This window comes from Podarcis melisellensis (genome assembly GCF_964234715.1).
Source record: "Podarcis melisellensis genome assembly, chromosome: 14".
NCBI classification, from domain to species: domain Eukaryota; kingdom Metazoa; phylum Chordata; class Lepidosauria; order Squamata; family Lacertidae; genus Podarcis; species Podarcis melisellensis.
Window position 1 is genome coordinate 17,737,550 of NC_138546.1, and position 16,403 is coordinate 17,753,952.

At 45.3% G+C, this 16,403-nt stretch overlaps 1 protein-coding gene across 5 annotated transcripts; it reads right to left on the bottom strand.

The window, feature by feature from the left end:
- Positions 1-1,568: 1,568 nt before the first annotated feature.
- On the bottom strand, positions 1,569-15,254 carry DECR2 (2,4-dienoyl-CoA reductase 2). 5 transcript variants are annotated; one of them, XM_081888070.1, is made up of 10 exons: positions 15,109-15,254; positions 11,342-11,455; positions 9,863-9,931; positions 9,113-9,164; positions 7,748-7,883; positions 6,609-6,733; positions 6,277-6,370; positions 4,854-4,958; positions 2,893-3,081; positions 1,569-2,166 (listed from the first exon to the last, which is right to left on the bottom strand). In XM_081888070.1, the coding sequence occupies exons 2-10, from the start codon at positions 11,437-11,439 to the stop codon at positions 2,132-2,134; spliced, it is 903 nt and encodes a 300-aa protein (XP_081744196.1). In that variant the 5' UTR covers positions 11,440-11,455; positions 15,109-15,254; the 3' UTR covers positions 1,569-2,131. The 5 variants fall into 5 exon arrangements, with proteins under 5 accessions (XP_081744196.1, XP_081744194.1, XP_081744195.1 ...); XM_081888068.1 differs by having other exon boundaries at positions 15,163-15,188; XM_081888069.1 differs by having other exon boundaries at positions 2,864-3,081; positions 15,163-15,188.
- Between the last annotated feature and the right edge of the window lie 1,149 nt (positions 15,255-16,403).

The following is a 16,403-nucleotide window of genomic DNA, read 5'->3' on the forward strand; positions in this document are numbered from 1 at the left end:
GCCTGACAAGGTAGCTGGGGGCCTTTTAAGTTATTAAGTAGTGTTTTCTTGGTGTGTGTGTGTGGTGTAGCATTAGTAGGAATCAGTTTTTAACCAGCAGGTTTCCCTTTCCCCAGCCCCACAGGCTCACTGAGGAAACTGCAGTTAAAGGACACACTTAAGGGAGCTTAAGATCCGTGTGCACTTCCCTCTCTCTGCCACTTTGCTCAGCAATCTCCAAAATCAATAGCAATTGAATAATTTCCTCACTTGCCTGCGGGTGGTGGGCAGGAGCAGAAATGCTGGTGAGAATCAGCATCACAGCAAAGAAACAAACAGTGCAAGCATCCTGTCCCTCTCCATTGTAGGAGGGCATGTAGAGGAGAAAAGGGATTGGGGTTTTTTGAGTTCATTCAGTGGCAAGCAAGGGAAACCCCCGTGTGATGAGCAACTTTCTGCTCCTACCCACCATTCACGTGTGACAGCTCCTTGGAAGGCTGTGCATGAGATAATGTGGCCCCTGAGCTCAGATAGCTTTTACTCCAGGGATGGGGGACTTACGGCTGACTCCAAAGGAAGCAAAGCTGCTTTCATGGAATTTTTGGAGGCAATATATGGGCTATATACCAGGAACAGAGCCTGCTCCGCTTATTTTTTATGACCTGCAGTTCCTTTGTGTGTGTGTGTGTGTGTGTGTGTGTGTGTGGATTGTTTTTATAAGAAATGCACTATGTTTAAAACACAAATACCTGTAGTATTACTTTCTAAGTATGTAAAATGGACTTAATTCGCTGTTCATATGTCTTGAGACATGTGCGGAAGGTGATTAATAGATGCTAATAAAGTTTCTGTAGCACATTTATCCAACACAGGCCATATTCCAATCATCAAATGTCAGCTTGATACGATGAGATAAAAATGAACTTCATGCACCCATATTCAGCCCCTTTGACCCCATTTTACTCCCCCTTTTTATGAGTGAACAAGACAGGAAGCTGAAGGTAACCACAGCTTCCTGTTACACCCAAACAAGAAGACTGTGGTTGGTGGCTTCCAAAAAAGCCAGGATCTAGAAGGCAACTTTATACCATGGTTTTGTATTCCAGCTTGTTTGAGAGTCACTAACTGGGTTCGGATGTAACAGGAAACCATGGTTAGCTGAAGCCTTCTCCCCTCTCAGTGGCGTAGCGTGGGTTGTCAGCACCCCCTAACCCGTGGATTTGCGCCCCCTAACCCTAACCCCCAGATGTTGCGCCCGGTGAGGCCGGCCCCCCCTGCACCCCCACACTACGCCACTGTCCCCTCTCATGCAAAGGGCAGTGGAGCGGGAGCAAAGGGTTCACATGTGGGTTCATGAAGCTTGTGCATGTTGCAGCTTATTAAGCCAAGATGTGATCACCCAAATGCAGCTCATGTTTGAGTGCTGACTGCAACTCATAAAGTGCCATTTTAGGGAGCGCAGCATAATGCAGTACAATATCGTCGAGGGGAATAATGAATTCTTCCTTCAAGGAGCAGAGACTCTCATAGGAAAAGCATGCTGCTTTAGGAACTGGAACAATACTGAAAGCACAAGCTTAGCAAGAAGCAAAGATTGCATATGGAATTTATTAGATAAAAAAGGAGAGTGTTGGGTTTTTTTTCATGGGGGGAGAGGTATTTCCCCTAACAGAAAAATAAAGAGCATTGGCAAAAAAGTGCAGAATCACCCTGTTTGGTCCAGAACCATGAAGATTAGAGGTGGAGAGGATTCAGGCTGGAGGGGCAGATACACAACACAGAAGGACGGACACACTCATCCCTTTCCTTGACAAAAAGGCTCAGATGGTAAACAGCACAGGCAAAGCAAAGGATGCCAAGGTTTAAATGTAAATCAAGCCAAATCTCTGTTCTTCCAGGCTGCCACTGCAGACAACGGTTTTGTGCCACACAAGGCATTCATGGGCATTCAAGAGAAAGCTTTTAGGTGAGAATATAATAGGCTGCAACCTCCTAGCCTCTGCGCCCAGCATCAATCTCAAACAGCACCATTACCACTGTTGTCTAAAAGTTATCTTGCTGCTAGAGGCGGCGAGTGGCTGACTCCTTTGGCTCTGCGGAGAGTAGCGTCAAAGTTGCAGTGTCCCATCCGTCAGGTTCCCAGGGTCATGTTTCATTTCTCTTTCTTTAATTCTGTAGCCCAGACGCCTGTAAGAGAGAGAGGAGGTTGGAGAAAAACTGAGATGGAATCCAAAGCAAGCAGCTGAAATTGTTGCAAATTTTAAATAACTTGAGAATCAGAATACCTTGTGGATCTACTGTCATTCCTCCAATTTATCTTCTGCTTCCCCCTGCACTGGAGGGGCACATGACAAAAATTCTCACCTGAAGACTGTGGCTTTCTTGACACAAGGACCTTTACAACAGGTGTGGGGGACCTCTGGTTCTCCAGATGTTGCTGAACTACAACTCCCATCATCCCTGGCCATTGGCCATGCTTGCTGAGGCTGATGGGAGTAGTGGTCTGACAACATCTCGAGGGCCAAAGGTTCCCCAAGCCTGCTTTATAGCTATCTAATCAGGGACGTTGCTAGGGGGTAGCCAGGCCCCAGGTCTTCTGTGCTGGGCTCTCTGGATAACCCTGCTCCTCCCTCCCCTTTTATTAAAGGACTATTTCTTTTTTTTTCTCTCCAATTCTTAATGGGCTGTTGAGCATGCTGCAAAGTGTGTTTGCATCCATACAGACACATGAGCATGTACTAATTCAGTGCAAATGTGTGCACTGCAGCACATGCACACCCCCGGCCCGCCATGGCCCCGCAGCCTCTTTATTTTTATTTTATTTTATTTGAGTACCTAGCAACGCCCCTGCTTCCAGTCCCACAGAGGGGGAAAGAAACGTCACCTAGAGCTTAGCAGAGTGTGAGGCAATACCCAACAGTGCGGGGAAGTTGTTCTCAGAGGTCATCCAGGCCCCGCCGTCCACCACCAGGGTTGTGCCGCTCACGTATGAGGCGAGGGGGCTGGCCAGGTACAGGACGCTATGGGCAATCTCCGTCTTGTTCCCCATCCGCTGGAGGGGGATATTCCGAAAGAGGTTTTGTGCTTCCGGGTGAGGCTGAACTAAAAACAAGGAGGAGGAAAGCAACGTCTTTGCTTCAAAATGGCATATATAATTTTTATTTATTGCATTTGCAGTGCACCTTTCCTTCAAAGAGCTCAAAGTGGCCTATGTAGTTCTCCTCCCCCCTCCTCATTTTATCCCCACAACAGCCCTGTGAGGCAGGTTAGGCTTAGAGCGAGCAAATAGCCCGAGATCACCCAGGGAGCTTCAAGGCCGAGAGGGGACTGCTAGGTCCTAGTCCAACACTCCAACCACTGCGCCACACTGGCTCTAAGTGGTGTACATCATAAACAGTATCGTTAAAACAAAAAATGCAACATGAAAACCAGCATACAGTGGTACCTCAGGTTAAGTACTTAATTCGTTCCGGAGGTCCGTTCTGAACCTGAAACTGTTCTTAACCTGAAGCACCATTTTAGCTAATGGGGCCTCCTGCTGCCGCTGCGCCGCCGGAGCACTATTTCTGTTCTCCTCCTGAAGCAAAGTTCTTAACCTGAAGCACTATTTCTGGGTTAGCGGAGTCTGTAACCTGAAGCGTATGTAACCTGAAGCGTATGTAACCCGAGGTACCACTGTAGAAGAATACAAATTGAAACCTGGTCCCAAGTTGTTCAGAGCTTTAAACGTTAACAACAAGGCCTTGTTATTGCAGGTCCCTCAGCACAGATGTGCCATCTAAACCAGGATTCTGTTTTCACAGTGGCAACCAGATTACTCTGGGAAGCCCACAAAAAAGAACAAAGCCCAACATCTCCTGAAGAACTCCTTCACGTTTCCTAAGCACTAAGACCTTATTCCAATGGTGGTGCCTCAAAGGGAGGAGAGTCCCCCCCTTTTAAAAATGGCCTTTCTTTTCTCTCCCTCCCTTTTGTACCTCATTGCTTAGCTGCAAAGGGGGAAAACCCCCATTCTCCTCAGCTGATTGGCTTACAAGCAGAGAGGGGGTAGTCCGAATGTATGTATGTGGTCTGCACCTCTGTTAGCCACCCCTATTGTAAAAGCAACTCCAAATGCTCTGTGATGTTTGAGTATAAATAACATATTGTCCGATTCCCTGCTTGGCACAGAAGATTGTTGGAAGTGTTTCACTACAAGTTCATCGAGACTCAATCTAACAAGTCTTGATTCAAGTCATCTACTGAATTTTATTAATTCTTATGAACCATCCACCCTGGAAATTCTAATGGATAGTATAAGGTAAAGGGACCCCTGACCATTAGGTCCAGTCGTGACCGACTCTGGGGTTGTTGCGCTCATCTCGCTTTATTGGCCGAGGGAGCCGGCGTACAGCTTCCAGGTCATGTGGCCAGCATGACTAAGCCGCTTCTGGCGAACCAGAGCAGTGCACGGAAACGCCGTTTACCTTCCCGTCAGAGCGGTACCTATTTATCTACTTGCACTTTGACGTGCTTTCAAACTGCTAGGTTGGCAGGAGCAGGGACTGAGCAACAGGAGCTCACCCCATCACGGGGATTCGAACTGCTGACTTTCTGATCGGCAAGTCCTAGGCTCTGTGGTTTAACCCACAGCGCCACCCGTGTCCCTAATGGATAGTATAGGCATGCCTATTTACTTAATTTATGCTGTGCTCTTCCCCCAAAGAGGTAAAGATGGCATGCATTCTCCCCCACTTTACTCCTAAAACAACCTTGTGATAGAGGTGACTGGTCCAAGGTTGCCCAGTGACCTTCATAGCTGGGTGGTCTCCCCAGTTGTTGTTTTTCCAGGTAAATCACACAGACAGCACTTCAAATTATATTTAATGCTTTACCTAAGCGGCGGTGACCCTCTGTACCCGAAATAGGACCTGGCGCCAAGCTATTCACTCTGATTCCATTAGGACCCCATTCCACAGCCAGATGTTTTGTCATTGAATCTGTAAGGGAGAAGACAGACAGAGAGGTTCAAGAGCAAATCTTGAAAAGCTAAGAACTACAGCGCTAGAAGGGACTGGAAAGTCATCAAATCTAAATCTGGTTCTTGCCCATTCATAAGGCACGACCCTCCCCGCATCAACTCTGCCCCTGCAAAAGCACGGTCTCTTGGTGATTGAAAGAGGCCCTATCCACAACAAGCTGGAATGGAATTCTCCTTTTGCACAGGGAAGAATTACATTGCATGTATGTGAGTTGAAAATATATATTATTAGGATAATAAACAGAAGCAAAACAAACAGAATTTCTCAAGCCATTCAGCACTTCACAAGAAGAAAAGAAATAGTGAAACCCACCACACAGAAAACAATGAATGAAAGCCAGCTGAATTTGCAAAACCCTTGACAAGACATTGGGCTGATTCAGATGTTAATGGTTAAGTGCAGGCTTCCTCCACCTCGGCCCTCCAGATGTTTTTGGCCTACAACTCCCATGATCCCTAGCTAGCAGGACCAGTGGTCAGGGATGATGGGAATTGTAGTCTCAAAACATCTGGAGGGCTGAGGTTGAGGAAGCCTAGTTTAGTGCCAGGAGAACGAGCCAAGCACTCATACACCTTCCCTTCCTCCTCCAGCACAGTTACAAGTTTGACTTCGGAAGCTTTTGCTTCTGTTTTTGATTAACCATTTTGCTTGAACCTGGACAAACTGTTGCAATGAGCTAATGTCAAACCATAACTGATGAAGCCAGCTTGTTTTCACTAACTGAAGTTAAGGTGAACCACTGTTTGGAGTTCAGACGACATGCTGAACTGCAATTAATCTAGAGCAGAACTTTCCCATAACTTCATTGTTGCCATGCCAGGGAGGGGAATCACTGCTGTAGGCTCACTGTAGTAGTAGTAGTAGTAATAATAATAATAATAATAATTTCATTACTTATACCCCGCCCATCTGACTCGGCTGATCCAGCCACTTTGAGTGGCTTTCAACATAATAAAAACACAGCAAACCATGGCTTAGCATTACATCCAGACACAGTCAATATGATAATACTATATGCATTTGCAGATGGCAACTCTTCTTTTAAAAAATCAGACGGGGGGTGGGCACCCATGGCCTAGAAGTGGTCTTCCCAGGACAAATTATCACTGTGGGCCAGAAGGCTTCTCTGTTGCTCAATCTGGAAGCTGCAACATCTCTTCCAGACTGTAGGTGGTGCCAGAACACCATAACTTGCACTTGGGTGGGAGGGACAGGGAGTGGAATAAGACTCGATTAAGGGTGTAGATGAGAAGGGGAGCCAAATTGCTTACGATACCTATGGCTGCCTTAGCTGTCCCTGCATGCACCTGGAGAGCCTGACCTCTGTAGCTCAGGGTTGCCGAGATATTGACAATGACTCCGCCATGGTCCTAGATCAACAAAATAAAGTCAGCTCTGGGAAAGAATTAACAGCAAATGCAGGAGACACAACCCAAAATGAACATTGCTGGCATAAATAGAAACCTTCCCCCATATTCTTTTCTTGAAGGGAACGTGTCCCTCAGGTGTTAAAAAAAAGCTCCCCTACCCCTGCCCAGGGCAATTGACCCTAGAGCGCAGGAGCTGAGGAACGTCTCTGTCCGCAGGGAGAAAAGGAGAGAAACTTACGCGGAGACACTTCTCATACAGCACTTTGGAGACGTTGAATGTTCCCAAGGTGTCGATCTCAATCACAGTTTTGTAGGCATTGAAGGACAGAGCACTGGCTGGGCACAGGAAGTTTCCAGCAGCATCTGGGGACAAGGGAGAGAGAAGTTGGAGACTGAATCAGCATGGCAAGGCAGGCGTGGCTGGTACAAGGGCATGCCATGGGCCTGCTGTGGCATCAGAAACCACTCCATTCCACTGCTTACTACAGGGGTGGGGAACGTCCAGCCTAGGTTCCTGATGCAACCCTTCAGGACCCCTTTATCCAGCCTCAAGCCACACCCTTCAATGGCCCTGCTTTTGCCTGGATGGGATGTTTTCTTGAACTTCAAGGATACCTCTTGCTTGCCTGGACAAGCAAGAGAGGGGTATGTGCATCGGTGTAGCCAGGATTTGGGGGGGGGCAGTGAAGGGGAAGGACAACCACCTGTCCTGTTCCAGAACTGAGCTATCTGCGACGCAATTGGCCAGTTTGCGGAAGCCACGCCTATTGCTCAGTCAGGTTTCCAGTTGCATTCAGTGGCGTAGCGTGGGTTGTCAGCACCCGGGGCAAGGCAAGTAATTTGTGCCCCCTAACCTGTGGATTTGCACCTCCTAACCCTAACCCCCAGATGTTGCACCCGGTGCGGCCGGCCCCCCCTGCACCCCCCACACTACACCACTGGTTGCATTGCTAGAATGCGCCACATCATTCAAGTGGCCTCAGCGAGCCTTTCAATTTCGAATGTTCTGGTTTTTTTCTACTTTTAGTTAAGTATTTTTTATTTATTTACTTGATTTACCGGGGGGGGGGCGCAGCTGGAGAGAGTGTATGTTTGCAGAGCAACTAGTTTATGTTCATTGCTCTGCCCACTTTTGTCCTTGCCCTCCGCCCCACCAAACACCCCTAGAATATGGCTCTCAGAAGGTTTCTCAGAAGGTCATGTGGCCCTTGGGCTGAAAAATGTTTCCTATTCCTGGCCTCCTACTAAAACAGCCCTGCCAGTACCCTCAAGGATCACCCTCCCAGAGCATGCAACAGTGAGCAGTTTTTTCCAGCTTGCAGACAGGTGGCTAGCAGAACGCCCCATGAATGTCCTCTGCTGACGCAAATAACTTACTGTTGACAAGGATATCAATCCTCTCAAATTCCTTGAGGGCCTCATCCACGGCTGCCATGATCATCTGTGGCTGCCTGACATCCAGAGTGAGGGGCAGGCATCGCTGGCCAGTGGCCCCTGACAGTTTCTTGGCAGCCTATAAAAAAAGGAAAAGAATATTCGGTAATAAATGACCACCCTCTTCTGTCTTTCTGCTGCAGCATGGCGAGCTGGACACACAACAGACTGGGAAAAGGGATTTGTGTCAAGAATTAGGGCAACATTTCCATGTTACGCACCTGCTGTGCTGTTGGATGGGGAAACCCTTCCTGGTTTCAGCAACATCTTGCATTGTTTAGGAAGGTTCTCCAAAGGCTTCTGTGAAACGTTTCAGGTACCTCTTACGTGGAAACAGAGGCTCACCTCTGAGAATCTATGATGTGGTATGCTAAGGGCTGTGCACCCAGGAGCATTTAAGATGACAACAAATATTCATGGGAGGGACCACATCTCAGTTGTAGGTAGACAAGAATGGATCTTGCAGTTTTTGTTCCCTACATTTCTTATTTCCCCCAATCTCAATTCTCTGCATTTCTGCAACGATTTGGGTGGAAGATGGGGAGACCAACAGTAGGTGGCGTCACAGTCAGTGACAGAGCCAACTAGTTTTAGTTTTGTCCTTCTGCCCACCGCTCAATTCTGCCAGGCCAACCCTGAGACTAAGGAGAAGGAAGCTGATTGGCTGTTCCATCCCTAGACTGAATGTAAGAAGGCAGGTAAGTAGGGGCTGGCTGGTGGCAGACTGAGGTTAGTGGGGCAGTTTGTCCTAAGAGAGAAACACAGTTTAGGATTTTCTTCCCTCCGTCCCCAGCTTCCAAGTTTTCTTCAGGCCTCACTCACAAGTTCTCCTATCTACCACCTTTTTCTTAACTTAAAGAAGAAGGAAGCCATTGTCTTGTGAAACTTTTCTTCCTTTGAACAGATCTTGCACAAGAGTGCCCACAGATCAGATCTGTCTTCCGTGTATGCCAGCGCTTGCCAAGGGTGAGGCCACATTGGAGAGGGTGGCAAGTGTGGCAGGAAGATTCAAAGGCAATCAAAGAAACATTTAAGTGAGGTGTGTTTAAACTTCATTTAAGTGAGGTGTGTTTAAACTTGCCAGTGTTGTTTTCCAATGTATTTCTCATCAATAAGAAATTTGGTGTGGAGCGAGCAAATTTTTATTCTGAAAGTGTGGCCCAGAGAAAAAAGTTTTAAGAACCGCTGGTCTATACCATCCTCAACACCTCCCCAATCTGTTGCTTGAGACAGGTGACTCCAGCAGAACTGCCTCTGCCAAGGCCTTGCTTTGCATCTGAAAGGGGTGACAGTCTCCCGTCCACTCACCTCTGTTAGCCTCTGAAGGTTCCTGCTGGCAATGATAGTATGGCAGCCATGCCTGCAAGCAAAACCTTAGATGGTGAGGGTGACACAGAACACCTTGTGCTCATCACTCGCTTGTCTACTCAGACACACCTCTGCTACTAGCCGTGGGGATTCAATATGCTTGTGAGGTCTCCATGTGTACCTGCAATCTGCCATCAGATTGGATAACCCAGAAACCATAAAGCTCAGGTATTAACACTGGCCAATACTGTACAGTTTGGATAGGTTGGCATTTGTACTGTATATTTGTCATTTGTACTGTATATTTAATTTGGTTATGCTTAGTGGGGCTTGTGTTCTTCTCCCAGGATGTGGAGCTGTGCATTCAGATTTTTCACAAGTATGTGTGTGTGTGTGTGTGTTTTGGGGGGACAACTCTCCTTGATAACATCCTGCCACCTTTCCTTCCAACCAGGCTGCTACATGGCAACTGGGCGTTCCATGCAAAGTGCAGAGATACGTCCTGATATATGCAGTGGAGAACCCCAAACGGCTGCAGTTCCATGGCACATCTCACCACATGTTGTAGGACACACATTGCAGAAAAGCTGCAGACAACACAAATGGCACGAAGCACGATGCAGCTGCAAAGGGAAGGAAGGACTTGCTTCCTAGGAACAGGCTGGCGGCTGCTGCAGGAGAATACAGCAGAGACCAAACGCATCGCAAGCTAAGTAAGGCCAAGCTGCTCCCGCACCAGAGTGTCCATACCTCATCAGAATCTCAGCTGTGCGGAACCCAATGCCGGAGCTGCCGCCAGTGATGAATGCAACTTTGCCCCTAGAAAGAAAGAAAGAAGACGTCTGAAACCAGTGGGATCCATATAGACTTTTCATAATGCACATTCAGAAAGAGCAGCATCAGTGAAAATCGTGACACATACAAAAAGGATGGATGAGGGAAATTCAGTCAGGTCAGACCACATCAATCCCAGGCAGACCAGAGGTTTCCTGCATCCTCCACTTAGTAGATGTCACTTGTACAGTGGTACCTCAGGTTACATACACTTCAGGTTACAGACTCTGCTAACCCAGAAATAGTGCTTCAGGTTAAGAACTTTGCTTCAGGACAAGAACAGAAATCGGGCTCCGGTGGCACGGCAGCAGCAGGAGGCCCGATTAGCTAAAGTGGTGCTTCAGGTTAAGAACAGTTTCAGGTTAAGTATGGACCTCCGGAACCAATTAAGTACTTAACCTGAGGTACCACTATACTATGAAATGCATGTCTTAAATGGGAAGACAGTTTACTAATATGCTAAGAGTCAGTCTTGATTTGTCACGCTTGTACTGAAAGTAATTGGGGCCTCACAGGAGTCTCGTGAAGTAGATTAGGCAAAAAGATAACCACTTGCCCAATTCAACTGCATGAGCCCTCAAAAGGCAAAACCATCCAACATTTTCACCTGTTTTGCTACAAGTAGTGGCATAAACACATACCTAATAGGGAATTCTGTTTGAGTGGAAAAATATGAACTCTCAGAAGTAAATAAAAAGCACACTGGATCTGCTGCTGGTAGAGGCTGTGACTAAAAATTGCACCTTTAGAAATCTTTAGAGATGAGAGCAATGTACTTTCAAGCAGGCCTAAGACATGGACATATTTCTACAAAGCAAACAACCATTCCAAGCTTGAAGGAGGCTTATACTAGCAGGGAATGAAGAGGATAGTATGAAAAGATAAACTGAAACTGCACGACATCCATCTTATGATGCATCAGTTTTGCCTCTGGGAGAGATATTTGAGCCCTTCGCCTCTTATGCCACGTGTACCTTATTCTAGTTTAAATGTGTCTCTGACAGTATTTTTAAAATGTTACATTTCCCTATCTTTGACAACATGTAAACTGTTGGTACAAAATCTGAAAGGAGGGCTCAGTAAAGATGATTTCCTGAGCTGTGAAGATGCATCTCACATCTTCCTAATATTTTATTTTATTTTATTACAAAACACACTGTTTTGTGGCTTCTCTGACTCCTACTCCTACTCGCTTTTTTTTTAAAGAACACAAGTTAAAATAAGCAACACACCACTATTAATACGCCAACACCAACTATAAATTGACTAACACCAAAGATCAAGAGGAGCAGATGAGGAGGTAGACATAGCAGAGGTGAGGAATGAAAATCGCACAGGGTAAATTAATCTAGATAAAGGTTTCAAAGCACTGTTTGAGTACTTGGTAGTACTCACTTGAGAATGTCTGGACTGAAGAGGTAGGAGTATTCCGGAAGACAGTCATCAGTGTCAACATCAGGAGGAGGCTGGCAAGCAAAGCCTAGCTGGGACATGACTTCCAAGACAGTTCTGCAGAAAACAAGACACAGCCATCACAAGTCCTGAGAGGGAGAAAGAACCAGCTATATTTCCATACAGCCCCAAATTACGTAATGATCACTATGCCCAGGACATGCTGCCAGCTGACCTGATCTACGAAGAAACAGCTGGGAGGCAAAGAGGCGTACTTCATATCCAAGATTACCCATGGCCAAGCAGCTTCATTCTTGACAGATAGAACTGAAGGCAACTTCAAATTATCATTTCTAGTCTAACATGCACACATACCCTCCAAATAATTAGGGGGAAATGTGAGCTTGTTAATGAAAAGATTGGAACTTAAAGTTATGCACTTAGCTTCTCATAGAAAAATGCTGTTAATAAACTGTAATAAAAACCATGTGCATGGATAAAGCACAACCCAGTGTTTCTCAATCTTTTTCCAACTCCCCCCCATCTTCCAACCTTGTTTCCTTCCTGTGCACCCCCCCATCCTACCAGTAGAAAGGTAGCTATCTAAATGTTTTGTTTGTAAACAGAGCATGTTTTATTTATAATTTATACAAATACAATTACATAAAAATTTATACTTTTAAGTATTTCTATATCAATGTGACCCTTGTGCTTGATGACAAAAAAAAAAAAGCTTTTTTATATCCAGTTCTATTGCCGGGAGGGATAAACAAAGATCACCTCTGTCCGTTATGTTAAGGCGATTCTGCGTTAGACTGAGTAAATAATTCACACGACTGAACCCTTATTCTACTAAATACAAAGTTGGAAATGCCACAAAAAACAATTTTGCTTTTTCCCAAAGTTGTGGAAACTTTTTAGATATTGTACTCTTTATCCAAAAATGGTGTTTTTCTTGAATGAAAGTTACTTTGGCTGCTATGTCGCTCTATGAGCACTTCTTGCAAAGAAACATCAACGTCTTTTTTCTTTTCTTCTTTTTTTCTCAGTCACTTCTCTGTTCTCTTTACTTCTCATTTCCCTCTGTGGCCCCCTAGTCTTGTCCTGTGGCCCCCTTTACACAATTTTCACCTGTGGTCCCCGCTGCTATACACATTCTCTCCCTGCCCCAATTGACTCTTGCACCAACCCCACACATACATTTTTAAAATTTAGGAGTGCTTTTTGTGTCATGCCTTCTAGACCGCAGGTCTGAAAGAGAGTGGCTGTCTTGGTTTCCTTCACTGAAGTATAAGCTGCTCTAGGAACCATATTGGCTGAAGAGTTGGGTAGAAATGCTTTAAATTAATAAACAGAGGACGAATTTGCTTTATCAGATATGTAACAGCCATTCAAATATTTGAAGGCAGCTAATGTATCAACTCTTAATTATCTCTTCCCCTGGCTAAACATTTTCAGCTCCCTCAGCTCTAACAAGCTTTCCCTGCCAAGCTTATCAGAAAATGGTTGGATATTAGCAAATAATGCATTCCAGAAAGCAGTGGCAGGTATATCTTTGGCATCCTTTTTGGTTTATTTGTCTTCCTCCACCACTAAATTATTTAATTTATATACTACCCTCTCATAAAATTCAGGGTTGTGTGCAGCAACACAGAAATATAAGAAACATCCAAAACAACCTCTAATATTGCTGGCTACTCAAAAATAAAAATAAACAATTGCATAGGCTCCTTGGTGTAAAAAACACTTCCAATATTTTTGGAAGTCAAAACTACACCTACCAGCCCATGAGAAAATCCTGCTCTACAAATTACATAAGAAGACTAACTTCCAGTGCATTTATGGAACTCCCCACCAAGCAATAATCACATCTAGAAGTTGAAGGCACAAAGGAGGTGGAAACTTCTCCAATATAGCAATTTTTAATCTGGGACTAAAGCTGAGCATTGACACTCATTTATCCTAATTATTATCTGAGCATGTGAGCCTGAACTCTTTACTACTCGCCAAACAACGGAACATTAGAAAGGAAAATGCTATAACCAGGAGGAAGTTTGGGAGAGACTGTACTGTTTTACCTCAATAATGTGAAAATATCTAATATATAGATTAAAAAAACAAAAGCAAGGATACCTGCCAAATATTTACTGGAAGAATGTACTACAGCATGGGACCAGCAGCCAAACTTCTAGTAGAGGCCAGTTAGCTCTGCAACACAAGGATCAACCCATAGTTTTACTCCAGGCAATTCAAGCCACTGGTCTTCTACTGGGTCACAGCCTGATGCAAGGTGGGTCACAGCAGGAGCACTACCATCATGCAAATATATGGCAAGATATTAAGAAAGGAGTTCCCAAATGCATGTTTGGGTTAAAAGTAAGTCTTGGGTCTGAAAAGGTTGAAGACTACTGATCTAAACAATCCAGCTGGGTTAGAAGGACTCAGGCAATCCTCATCCTTAAGGATGGCGTTGCTTAACTAATAGTAGATAGTTAATGAATTATCCAGCTTAATCTTTATATCACATCTGAAGCACCTCACAGGCTTCATCTAGTTGTGCAATCCTTACACAACAATCCAGTAAGGGCAAGTCAGTATCCTTCCCCCACACACTGCAAATGGGCTGCCTAGTAGTCAATTCATAGCACAGAAGAAATTCAAACTCATAGTTTCATTGCTCAGTATCTCAGCTTCTATGCTACTCCAGCAGATGTAACCAGGTTTTCAGAATGGGTAACTCCCCCATTAGTCTTTCCCCTTCAATGTGAGTCTATAAGCTCTTTGAGGACAGGGCTCTAAGTTTTCTGTCTGCTTTATAAACTTTGTAAGGCACCCATGTGCAGCAACACTGCCTAAGCAAACCCATCAAAACCTTTCTGCTTTTAAGAGTGCTTTTAAAACATTTCCTTTCAGCAAGGCTCTTTAGGATTACAGTGGTATCTCGGGTTACATATGCTTCAGGTTACAGACTCCGCTAACCCAGAAATAGTACCTCGGATTAAGAACTTTGCTTCAGGATGAGAACAGAAATCGCGTGGCGGCAGCAGTGGGAGGCCCCATTAGCTAAAGTGGTGCTTCAGGTTAAGAACAGTTTCAGGTTCAGAACGGACCTCCGGAACGAATTAAGTACGTAACCAGAGGCACCACTGTACTTTAACTTTTATTTTTTTAAAAACATGCATGCTTGCTGGCTTCTATAATAAACCCTTTCTACTGTGCACATTTTATTGTTATACCGTGGACATTATATTGTTATTTTATCTAGATCCCTGGGTAAATAATTTGTGAATCACTTTCTGAGAAGGCTTTCTAAAAGGCTGGGGTATCTAGGTCCATAAAATAAGAATAAAAATATTAATACGGCTTGGCTTTTATAAGAAATCTTTTTCCCCCCTACTCTGTTTTTAGCATGCTACTGTTTTTCTGTACAGATTAAACAATGCAAATCACCTTTTGAGAAGCCTTTCCAAGGGTGTTTGGTGGGGGAAGTCTATAAAACAAACAGTGACAATGCCTTTAAGTGTTACTGCTTTAGGATTAATGCTCCAGGATTACAGAGCATTGAAGCTGGAGCCCCACATGTTGTGGGGGGAAGGGAGCTGAATGGCTTTCTCAAATTTGGGAATCCGGGCCCCCCATAGAAACGCTGCAGGGGCGGCCTCTTCGCCCTCCTTTACTTATCTTCTTCTTTCTCTCTCTATTTTGGGGGCTCATGGCTGTCCTAATACCGCCGCTGCCGAATCCCCTCAGGCGGCTCGGCTCTCACTTACCTGGCCAGCCGCGGACTTCGCACGAACAACAGTATACCTGCGCGCAGCACTCACCCGCAAAGCATGCTGGGAATTGTAGTTCCCGGCCAGGAGGCGCTCGGCCACCCAAGGGCATTGTGGGATGTGTAGTTCCCTTACCCAGCGGCAGCAAAGCCACTCGTCGTCCCCATCCTGGTAAAGCTTTCCTGCCTTGGCATGGTCCTTCCACACAGCTGTGGGAGGACTTCTAGGCCTTGGCCGTTTCCCCCCTTTGTTTTAAAAGCCCCCAACCCTGCTTAAAGCCCGCTGTAAAAGGAGAAGCACATTTCCCGCCGCCCCCTCAAAGAATTCTGAGCAATGTAGTTTATCCTCAGAGGTACAATTCTGAGCAACTCTTAAGAAACTGCGGTGCCCAGGATTCTTTGAGGGGGGGATGGTGCTTTAAAAGTATAGTGTTGTGTACTGAGTTGAATAGGATCCGAAAGGCAGCAGTCTGATTGGTCCTAGAACAATAGGATCCAGAATGCAGCAGTCTGATTGGTCCTAGAACAACAGGATCCAGAATGCAGCCGTCTGATTGGTCCACAGGAGCCACCCAATCCCTCTCCAGGTGGAAGTGAATCCGCAACCTGATTGGCCTACAGGAGAATCCTGGAATTAACCAATCACGTGGGGCCCATTGTGTAAATAATGTATGTAAAGCAGACATTCTGGGGGAACTTCCATTCCTCCTCACCGCTATGAGCTGAATAAAGAGCATGAAATCCACTCTCGACTCCGAGTATATTTCATATAGTGTGAACCATAGCCCAACTAGTTTAATGTTGTCTACATTGGCAACAGCTCAGCCATGTGAAGAAACATATTGGGTGGTCAGGAATTAAGGAATTCTTTTAGAAGGTAACAGTAGGGTGCTTATGGCTGATAGAGGGTAGCCCATTTACTTTTATAAATTCTAACAATTCTAGAAGTATGTTTTTTGCCTTGGTCAGACCCTGAATGGAGTCTTGCATCCAGTTCTGAGCACTACAATTTAAGCAGGATGTTGACAAGCTGGAACGTGTGCAGAGGAGGGCAGCGAAGATAATAAAGGAATTAACAAAGGAATTCCTTATGAGGAATGGTTGAGGGAGCTGAGTATGTTTAGCCAGGATAAGAGGAGATGGAGAGGAGATATGATAGCCATCTTCAAATATCTGAAGGGAGGGAGCATGCTTGTTTTCTCCTGCTCCGGAGGGTAGGACCAAAACCAATGCCTTCAAGAAAGGAGATTCTGATTCAACATCAGGAAGAACTTTCTGACTGTAAGAGCTGTT

What these genes read in the sequence shown, in the direction of transcription:
- DECR2 (XM_081888068.1), bottom strand. An exon ending in GACAGCTAAGGCAGCCATAG is followed by an intron (nt 4,959 to 6,276) that starts GTATCGTAAGCA and finishes TCTCCCTTACAG; the next exon opens with ATTCAATGACAAAACATCTG. An exon ending in AGAGGGTCACCGCCGCTTAG is followed by an intron (nt 3,082 to 4,853) that starts GTAAAGCATTAA and finishes CCTTGTTTTTAG; the next exon opens with TTCAGCCTCACCCGGAAGCA.